Source organism: Chlorella variabilis (assembly GCF_000147415.1).
Source record: "Chlorella variabilis unplaced genomic scaffold CHLNCscaffold_4, whole genome shotgun sequence".
NCBI lineage: Eukaryota > Viridiplantae > Chlorophyta > Trebouxiophyceae > Chlorellales > Chlorellaceae > Chlorella > Chlorella variabilis.
The window spans coordinates 1,739,316-1,751,051 of NW_005435084.1; the positions used below are offsets into that span (position 1 = coordinate 1,739,316).

At 67.4% G+C, this 11,736-nt stretch overlaps 3 protein-coding genes across 3 annotated transcripts in view; 2 read left to right on the forward strand and 1 right to left on the reverse strand.

The window, feature by feature from the left end:
* Window positions 1–1,888, forward strand: part of CHLNCDRAFT_57120 (expressed protein) — a 6,228-nt gene extending 4,340 nt beyond the window's left edge. The window contains exons 12-16 of the mRNA XM_005850095.1: window positions 39–237; window positions 400–518; window positions 681–785; window positions 899–996; window positions 1,109–1,888. Of these exons, the coding sequence (XP_005850157.1) occupies window positions 39–237; window positions 400–518; window positions 681–785; window positions 899–996; window positions 1,109–1,184 (597 nt within the window). The 3' untranslated portion in view covers window positions 1,185–1,888. The remainder of the gene's footprint in view (window positions 1–38; window positions 238–399; window positions 519–680; window positions 786–898; window positions 997–1,108) is intronic.
* A 2,792-nt stretch (window positions 1,889–4,680) lies between these two features.
* CHLNCDRAFT_142309 (hypothetical protein) lies at window positions 4,681–9,877 on the forward strand (the record flags this gene model as incomplete). Its single annotated transcript, XM_005850096.1, has 19 exons — window positions 4,681–4,905; window positions 5,075–5,175; window positions 5,405–5,572; window positions 5,734–5,844; window positions 5,988–6,147; window positions 6,234–6,537; window positions 6,692–6,793; window positions 6,966–7,034; window positions 7,190–7,342; window positions 7,499–7,590; window positions 7,694–7,819; window positions 7,986–8,073; window positions 8,235–8,323; window positions 8,472–8,620; window positions 8,787–8,890; window positions 9,036–9,112; window positions 9,292–9,396; window positions 9,536–9,633; window positions 9,805–9,877. The coding sequence occupies 19 exons, from the start codon at window positions 4,681–4,683 to the stop codon at window positions 9,875–9,877; spliced, it is 2,394 nt and encodes a 797-aa protein (XP_005850158.1).
* Window positions 9,878–10,396: 519 nt separating this feature from the next.
* CHLNCDRAFT_142310 (hypothetical protein) overlaps window positions 10,397–11,736 on the reverse strand; it is a gene marked incomplete at both ends in the record, with an annotated part of 3,957 nt that continues 2,617 nt past the window's right edge. The window contains 4 exons of the mRNA XM_005850347.1: window positions 10,397–10,655; window positions 10,877–10,939; window positions 11,171–11,237; window positions 11,463–11,550. Of these exons, the coding sequence (XP_005850409.1) occupies window positions 10,397–10,655; window positions 10,877–10,939; window positions 11,171–11,237; window positions 11,463–11,550 (477 nt within the window). The remainder of the gene's footprint in view (window positions 10,656–10,876; window positions 10,940–11,170; window positions 11,238–11,462; window positions 11,551–11,736) is intronic.

The following is an 11,736-nucleotide window of genomic DNA, read 5'->3' on the forward strand; positions in this document are numbered from 1 at the left end:
CTGAGGATCCCACCCAGTTTGCGGCAGTGGCCACCCAGACCAGCGGCCCCGTCAGCAACTTTGTGTTCCGCTCCGACTGCTGGAACGGCGGCTACGCGATGCCCGGCACGCAGGTGTCAGGCGCCTTCCGCAACTCTTCCTTCCGCATCTTCTTCTCGGACTTGGTGGGGGGCGGTGTGTGGAGCTTCAAGGCCGGCAGCGCCAACAACTGGGTGTCCAAGCAGGAGGCGGCGGCACGTGAGCGGCGGCGCCGCTGCCGCGCGCCCGCCTGCCCGCCTGCCTGGGCCCCGGCACGCCCGCTGGGCTCCCCGCTGCGCTGCGCGCCCGGGGACGCGCCCGCGTCCCCTCCCCTTCCCTTATCTTCGTACGCGTGTTGTGTGGCGCCCCGCTGGTGTGCAGCCGCCACCTTTTGGTCCCTGGTGGGCGCCCCCGGCACCCTGGCGCAGTTCATCGGCGCCAACCCGGGCTCCCCCCCGCAGCCCTTCCCGCTGCAGTTTGCGAGCCCCGTGAGGCACCAGGTGAGCCTGGGCCGCCTGCGTTAGCCAGCCAGCGCCGGCCCCACTCAGTTGCGCGACCCAAGGCCCGCCAGCAGCCCAACCCACTCCGCTTGATACCCCCGCTACCGCACCCCGCCCCACTTGCGCCACGCCACCCACCCATGCCCGTCCCCCGTGCTGCAGAGCTTCTGGGTGGCGCTGATGACGGGCAGCGACTGGGCGCCGGGCCAGCAGCTCACCTACTACCTCCACACCTACTTTGCCTCACCCGCCCTAAGCGGCTCCAGGGTGCGTGCGGCCTTCGCCGGCGGCTGTGGGCCATGCCGTCGCCATTTGGTTCCGGCGCGGCAGCCGACGCGCGGCTCACCGCCCCGCCCTCCCTCCTGCTGCTACTGGTGCAGATGGGGTGCATCCCCTTCCAGCGCTTCAACCCCGGCATCTACTGCCTGTCTGTGGCCAGCGCGCCGCTCCCCAACGAGCCCTACCGCGTCGCCATCAAGTGCGCTGCCAGGGATTGCGGTGCAGCCGCAGCGCCGCCGCAAGCTGTTGCTGTCGCTGTGCCGTGCCTGATTCGCCAGCATGACATCCCCCTGCTCCACCATGCGTTGCAGGCTGATCAACCTGAGCAGGAAAGTGCTTCCTGCCCAGAGCGCCCAGTATTTTGGCGTTCAAATCGGCCCTGGCTGAGCTCGCCGGCGTCAAGGCACTCCCTAGGCGCTGAGCACTGGTTGCTGCAGCGATGCCCGATTTCATTCACTCCAGCCGATACTGAAATGGAGTTTTTCTTCCTTCAGCAAGTGGCAGGGCCCCTTCCCTCAATCTTCATCACGCCAACAGTCCCCTATCCATATGTCTGCCCTCATTCGTCACACGTCAAACGACCATGCCACTGCCTGCGCCGTGCATGTCGTTCGGGGTGCTGTACATTCCCGCACATCCCTTGTATTCTCCGCATTCCTTGCCCGCCTTGTTTCATGAGCACCACAGCTGTACCCACAGCACGCCCCCTCCACCCCGCACCACCCACCCACCATTGCTCCACAGCAATACGACGCATGATGCGTTTGGTGGTCAACCACCGTGCTGCGCAGCGAATGAACCGCGACTGAACACACATTTGTTCACAACGCATACACACACTAACGCATGTGGCTGTTGCCATGTGCTGACCCCTCATGTTCCCGCTCGTCTCACCCTGCCGCTCCCCTCCCACTCTACAGTCTCATCATTTCCTAGCGTGTTTCCAGTTTGGTCTTTCTTCTCAATTTCTTCGCTACAGAGAGAGAGCACGTCCAGCCACTTTGCCCCTGCCTCCCGTGCTCACATCTGTGGCACACAATTGCATACCCGCTGGGCCAATCAATCACTCCAGCTCAGTAATACACATACTCAAACACGATGGGGGGCGGCGACGGTGGGGGAGGGCTGGGGGGAGGCGCGGGGGGCGCCATGCACACGTTGATCTGGTAAGTGGCCCTGAGCTGCCGCAGGCCCTCGGGGGACGCTCCGCCGTCGCTGCAGCAGCATGAGCAGGCAGGTGTGGGCGGGCAGGCAGGCATCACGGGGCAGCTGCTGCACCCTGCTGCCCCACCAAGTGCATGGGATCCCGGACTGGCTGGGCAGCCACAAGCCGGCACACCACCTACCTGCACGCCGGCCGGGCGCCACCAAGCAAGCCGCAGACCCGCCCAAACAAGGGGTGGGTGCGGCTCATGTCGATGTTGCAGCCCTCGGTGTTGCTGCAGCTGGTCTGCATGGCACCAGGGACGCGGCAGGGGGGTGGCAATCTGAGCGGCGCATCCCCATGCATGCCCGGCCACGATGCTGTCTGGGACAGCGCCCTGGGCTCTGTCTGTACCTGGCAGAGCCGCCGTGCAGCGTCCAGGTTGCTGTTGCATTCTATATCTCCGGACAGGCAGGTGTAGGTCGCTGCACACACGCACACACATCAGGAGCATGTGAGAAAGGGCGGCGTTGAACAGGGGAGTTGGGCAGGCACATGCCGCCCCGCCCACAACTCACCAATCACACGAACCACGCAGTTTGCTGGGTCGGCGCCATTATACTGCGACAGCAGCACAGTGGGCACACAAGTGGGCACACACTTGACGCGGCACAGGCAGCTGGCTTGGCCCTGCCGCTTCCCCTCGCAGTCCAACCCGGCAGGCCGGCATGCATGCACGCGCAGCCTCACGTATGGCGGGAATCGCATGCCGGTGGCCTCGTCTGCCACCTCGCCTTCAATCGAGTTGGCGACATAGTAGGCCTCGTCCTGCAGGGAGCGGGAGGGCAGGGTCACAGCATGCGCTGGCCAGCAACAGGGGGAAGCTGGGTAGGCACCCCACACACTCCCAGCTGTGGGGGCCAGCGGCGACCGCACCTCAGGGAGCTGAGCCCGCAAGTCGCTGAACCGCTCCCTCTGCTGCCTGGCCGGCGCAATGACGCAGAAGGGAGGCGGCGAAGGGGGGCTGGGGGGCGCTGCAGGCACACGGCGCGGGCCGGGCAGAAATATGTTGTGACGCTGGAAGAGGGCAGAGAGCAGTGCTGCTGAGGCATGCTTCAATTGATAATGAACAAGCATGGCAGGTGGCGCGGCACGTCCGGTGTGCCCCCGCTCGGAGGCTCCCCCGCTCACGTAGAATATCCGGCTCCTCCTTCCTGCGTTTCCTCAGAGGTGCTGGCGGGGGCGGCGACGGCGATGGAGAGGGCGGCATGGGCGGCGGCGGGCGCGGCGGGAAGGGGCTGGGCGGCGGCGGGGAAGGCCTGGGCGGCGGTGGCGATGGGCTAGGCGGCGGTGGCCTACGCGGCGCAAGCTCGACAGTGAGCACATGCATAAACCCCCGCCTCCACATGGCTTTTGCTGCTTGTCGGAAGCACAGGCCAACTTCCTCCCATGCTGCTGCTGTGTGTCTCCGCCCGCACCCTCAACACCCCCGCATGTCCGCAGCTCACCGTGGCGGCTGCGGCGGCTGCGGCGGGCTGGGCGAAGGAGGAGGTGCTGCCACTGTGGGAATGCTGTGCTGCTGGATGTTGGTAACTGCAGGCAGGTAAGGGTCAGGCGGTGGGTGAGGAGTGCATGATGATGCGTTGCACGACGCCTGCCGCCTTGCTGCCCTCGCTACTGGGTGCCGCCACGGCACACTGGCATGGCACACCAGGAAATCAGGCAGTGTTCCCTACCTCCCACCGCCATGTTGGTGCCGAGCGCCACCAGCAGCGACAGCACAATCCAGGCGCCCACCGCGCCCTCGCTGCGCCGCAGCAGCGGGCGGCGGGGGGCGTCCACGCCATAAAAGGCCCAGTCGCCCTCCTCTGCCTGCTGCCCATCATTCAAACTGTCGCTGCCTTTCAGGGACAAGCTGCTCTTGTGCAGGCCGTCATCAGACAGGCCCTTGGTCGACCCGCCGGGCGAGCTGCTCAAGCCGTGGTGAGCGCCGCCGCCGCCGCCGCCGCCGCCGCCGCGACCAGGCACCTGCGGGAGCCCCTCGGCCGCTGTGCCTGCTGAACACCACTCCAGTATACCCATGCAGGCTTTGCGTCTTGAGGAAGGAGGAGAAAGAGGGAGACGGGCACCGCGATCTAAAGATGGGCACCGAGGAAGAAGAGCATAAGCCCCGCTACAGGTGTTTCTTGGCGAGTAACTCTCACGCTTGGGGCGTTAAACATGCCCCGGCGGCCCGAGCTGGGGTTTCGTGAATGGGTTTGCCAGGCAGTATACTGCAGTACATGCGCGAGACCGAGCCTCAGAACCACCGAAATCTCATTTGTTCCACCTCCCATCAATTATACTCCATCCCGAGTTCCTAACCAGGCCTGGCGCGGCTCGTTTCATCCTCTCCCTCTCAGCGGTTAGAGCGCGGGCGCCCGTGGCGGCCACCCAGCACCTGCGGCCTGTCTTGCCGTGTTGCCCTCCTGCAACAGCCTCCTGTGACGCCGCCTCCCAGCCATCCAAGACCCGCGCCCTGCTAACGGACGTTGGTTGCGGAAGCTGGCCACCTGCCTCCCCGCCCTACTCGGGGCGACACAAATAGCAGTGGGCATGGCGAAGGCGGTCAGGACCGCCCGAGGGTGGGGGCGCACCTCCTTGCTGCTGCTGGTCTTCGCATGCTGCTGCGCGCCAGCCACCCACCTTGCTGACGCCGCTGGCGAGGGCCTGGCCACGCCAAACGGCCTGAATGACCACATGAGCCGGCGGAATACGCACAGGCGGCGGCTAGAGGCCAGCGGCAGCGTCGCGGCGGCGGGCAGCAACGGCGGCGGCGCGCGGCGCTGGCTGGCCGCCAGCCCGGCTGTGCCTGCACCACCAGAGTATGAGTACTGGCAGATGCCGCCGCCGTCACCGCCAGCGCCCTCCCCACCTGGCGGTGACAAGGCCCCTGCGCTGGGCGTGCAGTCTGACACTTCACGGGTGAGCGGGAGGGACACCTTTGGCGAGTGCCTGGGCTGTGCAGATCCGGCACGGAACGCTCCCTGCTGCCATGCCAGGCTGCATCCAGCCGCATGATGGGGCTGTCCCGCTGCTGCCAGCTGCATCAGGCTCACAGCCAGCACTGCTGCCGCCGCCTGCCGCGCCACAGGCTGTGGTGGGCCAGGTGGCGGACCACCTGGCCAGCCTCACCGCGGGGCTGGACCTGGATGACGACGGCGGCAAGGCGCCCGCCACAGGCGGGGAGGACGCGTGAGCGGGCCGGGGGGCGCCGCAGTGCAGCGGGCGGTCTAGGGTGGTGCCTGGCGGTGCCTCGGCATGCTGGGGAGGCAAGGACAGGAAGCATTTGGGCGCGAGAGGGGGTGGCACAGCATGCCTCCCTGCATGTGCTGTGTTTGCCTTGGCTACACCTTCCCAGCTGGGGTGCTGTCGCTTACGGCGCCGGCGCCGCCTTGCTGCTGGCCCCGGCTGTTTGGTGCAGCTTCCCCGAGGAGCCCTCCGGGTGGGTGCAGATGGACACGACGCTGAGGGTGAGCGAGGGGCTGGTGGCGCGGCCGACGTGCGTGATGGCGGGCGCAGCAATCTCCGCCATCATCTGGCCCGTCTTCGGCCAGCTGCAGATTGGCTGCAACTCCACGCTGTCATACAGGTGGGTGGGCGGGTGGGTGGCTGGTGGGGGCCGTCTCCCAGGCTGGCAGGCAGGCAGCATGCTGCTGCCTCCCTGGCCGCCGCTGCGTGGGGCCGCGGCTGGCGCGGCGCTCGAGGGAATGTCGGCGTGCCCATGCCTGCGCTTGCCCTGCCTGCACGCAGTGTCATGGAGTCGGCCTGCCTGGCGCAGCGCAGCTGCGCTGTCTTTGCCTCCAACGCCGTGTTTGGGGACCCCTGCCCCGGCGCCCGCAAGTCCCTCACCTTCACCTACAGGTGGGTGGGTGGCAGCTGCAGCGTGGGAAGGGGAGGTAGGGGTGCGGAAGGGCGAGGCGCGGTGCACGGATGGATGGACGCAAGGGATGGAGGCCGCGGATGCGTCTCAACCGAGGCCCACACCCTCCTTCTCCCCCCTGCAGGTGCACCGCACCCTCTGGAGACCTCCCTTTCAACCTCACCTCGCCGCTGCGCAGTCCCGCGCCGCCATCTCCCGCGCCGCCATCTCCCTCGCCGCCGCCGCCCCGGGCTTTTCCTCCGCCACCCTCGCCCTCCCCGCCCAGCCCCCCGCCTCCCACACCGGTGAGGCAGCAGCCCAGTGCCCCGCATCGCATCCCGGGCTTCCCCAGTCGCACTTTGACCCCCCTGCCACCTGCCTGCCGCTGCAGAGCTGGGACCTGACCCCCGTGCAGCCCCGCTTTGTCACCCCCATCTCCCCCAACCCCCCCGCCACCGACGTCTCCTTCCCCCCAACCGCGCTGGCCCCCTCCCCGCCCACCCTCAGCAGCATCCAGGCCGGGTGCCCGCTGTCTGGCGGCACCGTGCGCGGCTACGGCGCCGCCGGGGACGGCTTCAAGAACGACGCGCCGGCGCTGCAGCAGGCGGACCGCAGCGCGGGCAGCCTGCTGTTCTTCCCAGTGGGCGTCTACCGCATCAGCTCCTCCCTGACCCTGGCCAAGACTGTGCTGATGGGTGAGGAGAGCGGTCACTTGCGGGGCGCGAGGCGCGGCAGGGGCGGGCCGACGCGGTGGCTGCGCCAGGAGGCGCCTGGTGGCACGGCCTTGTTGTGGTTGCCTGACGCAGCTCGATCGGGCTGGCTGGCGGTGTCCCCTGCTGCACCACGCAGGCGCCTCCACCCGCTTCTACGTGGACGGCGGGGTGACGTTGCGCCTGCTGCGGCAGCCTAAGCGCGCGCCTCTCAACAACGACCCCATGTTTGCCGGCCCAGGTGGGTGGCTGGATGGCTGGGGCTGCCGCGCCGGGCAAGGCAAGGCAAGGCATGCATGACCTGTGCCGTGCGCCGACGTCTGCAACTGCCGGAGGGCTGGCCTTGCTGTGCAATGCCGCACCAGGCCAGCAGGCCCTCCTGTGCAAACTGGGCTCCCCCCCGCCGCGTGCAGGCAAAGTGGTGTTTGGCACTGCGGGTCTGGAGGTGTACCCTCAGTGGTGGATTGGGCCCGACAGGAGCCGTGAGTGCCCGCTCTGGCTGCCTGCAACTCCCTTGGATGCGTGTGCATCCACCCACCTGCTGCCAAACCAGCAGGTGCTCTCAGTGTTCCACTCGGCCGGTCCTGCCGCCTGCCACGGCAATGCTGGCGATCGCACACTGCCTGCTTGGTTGCAGAGTCGAGGGCGCTGCAGGCTGCCGCGGATAGCTGCGAGCTGCCGTGCACCCTGATGCAAACCATCAGCCTGAACCTGGACCAAGGGGTGGCCCTCAACCCCCGCAACGGCTTCGTTGCCAACGCCAAGGCTTTCCTCGTGGGCAGCGGCTCAGGTGGGCGCAGCACGCACAGCAGGACCTTGGCTGCACAGCAGACAGGGGGGGGTGGCCGTCTGCGGGCTGCGCAGCAGATTGACACTGCCATAGTGGCCACCCAGCTGTTTCACTGGTCTGAGAAGCATCAATGCGTGCGTGCGTGTGTGCTTGCAGGCGAGGGCGTGACACTGCTCTCAGGCAGCTACCTCATGCCCATGTCATTCAGTGGCATCCTCAACTTTGCCAGATGGGGCCTGCGCCTGCTGGTACGTTGCTGGGTCGCCCATCCTTGCCGTCATTGTTTGCTGGGCCATCATGGTGCATTTGACCGCAGCAAGTTGAAGCCGGTCCCCTCTCCCTGCGCTGCAGCCCGGCGTCAGCAACGCCAACATCCAGGCGGGCTTTGTGACCAACAACAACGAGGGGATGGTGCTGGCAGCCTCGGTGGCCCAGCCCCTCACCAACATTACCATCAGCCACGTGTCGGTGACCCAGGTGGGTCAGCTGGGGCCGGGGAGCAGCGGTTGGGCTGGCGGCTGGGGTGGGCGCTGGCACACGCGTTCCTGGTGCAGGCGCCCGGCCCCACCATGCTGCCCCGCGCCGCCCCGGCCTCGCCTGACCTGCCACGCCCTACCCTGGCCCCCGCTTCGATCCCCTGCAGAACAACCAGTTCACCACAGTCCTCTACTCCTCCCAGGACAAGGCCCTGTTCCGGGACGTCGTCGTGCGCATCAACTTCGAGCTGATGGGTGAGGGCCGCCTGCCGCTGGGCAGCATGTGGCGGGACAGCTGGTGGCTGCTGAACCCTGCCGGCCTCTTGTGCATGTTCTGCTGTCGGTTTCGTCCGCGCACCATGTGCCCCTGAGCAGCGGCTGCTTGCCGTGGGGTGCGCTTCACATCTATGCTGCAGGCGGGTCGAAGCAGCCCGGAAGCCCCTCTGGCGGCACGACGTTCAAGGGTGGCAACCCATCCCTGCAGAACACACGTGTCATCATGCAGGTCTGTGGCACGCCTGTGCAGCCAGCTGCAGGCCGTCGGGCATAATCAAGCCACCTTTGGGGTGCCTGGGGCCAAATCAACGGCCAAGTTGCAGGGCAGGAGCAATCAGTGAGTGGCTTGCACTCCCCTTCCTGCCCCTGCGGTGCAGGCAATGGACCCCGCCCAGTTCTTGGTGCGCACGCCGTGGGCTGCTGTGAAGACAGACACCTCCAAGCCCGTCAGCAACTTTCTGTTCCGCTCTGACTGCTGGAACGGCGGGTTTGAGGCGCAGGGCGCGCTGGTGGATGGGCGCTTCAAGTGAGCAAGGGCGGGGCAGTTGCAGACAGCTGCCCCTCCCAGCCCACCACCTGCAAATCGCCTTCTACCGAGCGCCAGGGATGCTGCGCTTGCTGGCACCTGCGGCTGTCGCCTTGATGGCTGCGCCCACTTGCTGACCGCCCCTGCCTGTGCATGTGGTGTGCAGGAACTCCTTCATCTATATCTTCACCAGCGGCTCCATCACGGGCCGCCTCTTTGTGTTCGGCCCAGACAGCAGCAACAACACCCTCAGCATGGGCAACAATGGAGGTGGGCTGGGGTAGGCTGGGGTCAGCTGCAGGCTGGCTGGCTGGGCTGGGACCGAGCCTGTGTGCTGTCGTGCTATCCATGACTGCGCCGAACCCCAAACCCTCCCCCGTGAACCGGTTCTGTTTCCCGGCCGTCCGTGGTGCAGCGGGGGGTGAGTGGGCTCTGACCAGGACGGAGGACGCCCCAAGCTTCTTCAACGCCGGCAAGCCAGTCATGGAGCAGGTACCGCCCTGACCCTCCGCTCCTCCTCATCCCACCTCCACACTAGGCAGCTGTGCCTTGCTCTGATGGTGCATGCATGTGCGCCCGCTGCCAGCGCCGTGCATGCCTGGCTTTGTGCACGCCGGCCCAGGCCAGGCCCCCAACCTGTGCCGCCTGCGCTTGTGGCGACCGCCCCGCAGGGCATGTGGGTCAGGCTGTCCATCTCCCAGGATTGGCTGCCCGGCGAGAAGCGCACCTTCTACCTCTACTCCTACTTTGCGCTAGCCGCCAACACCAACATCCGGGTATGCTGGCCTGTCGCCAGCTGTGTCCACGCTGCCCAGCAGGCCTGCCGTGTGGCCACCAGGTGGAGCCAGAGTTTTTTTCATTTGTGTGTTCCCCGAACAACCCAGCCTGCCGTGCCCGCTGCCTGGACAATTGCAGATGCAGTGCATACCGTATGCCTCCTGGAACCCCGGCGTGGTCTGCGAGTCGGTGCAGCTGGCGTCCAAGGCTTCCAGCACCATGCAGATTGCAGTCACGTGAGCTGTCCGCGCATGGCATCCTGCTGAAGGGGGTGCGGGCGGGGTTGCATGGCCGGCCACAAAGCAGCAGGGGTTTCCCATGCCCCAGCTGTGGAAAACTTGCCTCTGCTCTCTCTCTCTCTCGCTCGCTCGCTCACCACCAACTGCTGCCCTGCCCTTGCCATGCAGCCTATCCAACGGCAGCAACAAGATCGTCCCCGCCGGATTCTCCCACCGCTTTGGTGTGCAAGTCGCGCCCTGAGCGTGTGATGTGTCCACACACACACGCACCGGTCATCCACACACCGCGGCAACCCAGCTGGCTGGCCACCATTGGCCCTGCCACCCCACCCCACCCCCGATCTCTCATGATTCCTTCACTCGTCTTCTTTTTCAATCATGCATCCGCGGAACAACCGCCCCCCTACAAGCTCGGCAGTACCTCCTTAGATACCTCCTCTAATTTCTCTCTCCTTCCTTTCATCTCCTTCTTTCCTTCCCCTCACCGCGTGAGTTTACAAGGCTGCTGGTGCACAGCAGCGCGCAGCGTCTGGAACATGTCGCTACACCCTGATGCATGGCGGTGGGCCGGACGGGAAGAAGCGTACATCAAATGGGAAAGTGGTGTAAAACGGGTACAAAGGCAGTGAGCAGGAGGAGGGCCAAAAGGTTCGCAAGAAAGAATTCGCGAGAGCAGTCAAAAGGTTCGGGCGCCTGCTGCCCTCCCCGTGGCCCGGACAGCGCACGTGCACGGGGCCAGCCGCAGGCCGCCCCTGGCCCACTATTCCTCCTCGGTGCCGCCGCGGCCGCCGCGCCTGCCTGCCTGCCCCTGGCGGCCTGCCTTGCGCGGCCCCGCCAGCACATCGAACCGCCCCCGCCGCGCCGCCCACCGCTGCATGGCATTGTCCACATACGTGAGCAGGCGCTGCAGGCCCGCCTCCCGGAACATCAGGTTGCAGTGCACCAGGGAGCCCAGCAGGCCGTAGTGCGAGTCCTCCAGCCGCCCCCCGCCCTCCACCAGCTCGCACTCGGGCCGGTCGCTGCGCGGCAGGCAGCATGGGTCGGGCGAGGTGGGCGGGCAGGGGTGGGCAGGCAGGCAGGCAGGGGTGGGCGGTGCTGGGCGGGGGACGAGGCGCGCGCAGGCTGCCGGTGCCCTGCTCATCGGCAAGCCCTCTGCCGCCACGTGCAGCGCTCCCCCAGCTGGGCCCCGTCCCCCCAGCTCCTCCCAGGCCCCCTTCTCCCTCCCCCCCAGGCCTCTCACGTGGTTGCCTCGTAGTCCTGCGGTGTGACGGGCATGTACTGGAAGTCCAGATACTCCATGTGCCTGCGGGGTGTGCATGTGTGTGTGTGTGTGTGGGGGGGGGGGGGGGGGGGTAGGCGGTGCGTGGCGCTGGTGTGGGCACTGAGAGCGCGAGGTGGGTGAGGGGACGTGTGCGTGCACACGCGCTGCGTGGGCCAGCGAGGCGCAGCGGCGTGCCGCCGGCGGCACGCTGCGTGGGCCGCTGGCCGGCGGCGCTGCATGGGGGCAGGTCAGGGCAGGTCAGGGAGGGCTCACTGGTAGTAGTTGTCCTCCATCTGCAGGCTACGGTTGAGCAGCGTGTTCCAATAGTTGAGCACGATGGCTGCGCCCGGGGCGCGGGGGAGGGCGGGGAGGGCGGGGTCGGGTCAGGGCGCAGCACAGCGCAGCCCGCAAGCCTCCAGCTGACCACTGGCGGCGGTGGTGGTGGTGGTGGTGGGCGCGGCCGTGAGCAGCGCCGTGCAGCGCCCCCCGGGGAGCCCCCCGAGACACCTTGTATGGGCTCTCGGCCGCGGCGCGTTGCACCCCACCCCCATCCCCCCTGGCCCACCTGTGGACTGCGGCGGCAGGAAGGTCAGCACCGTGGCTAGGCCGCCGCAGGGCGTGATGAGGATGCTGGTGTCGGCCATGAGCTGGACCTGTGGGGGCCGGGCAGCAGAGGGCCCAGGCGGCGCCGCACGCTGAGGCCCAGCCAACAGCTGCTGCCAGCCCTCCTCCCCCTCCCTGCTGCCTCGGCAGACCTCCACACCGCCCGCGCACCACCCCTGCCTCCTGCTCCCCCCCCCTGCCCAGCACACAGCCCTCCTTCCACCCCTCCCTCCTCC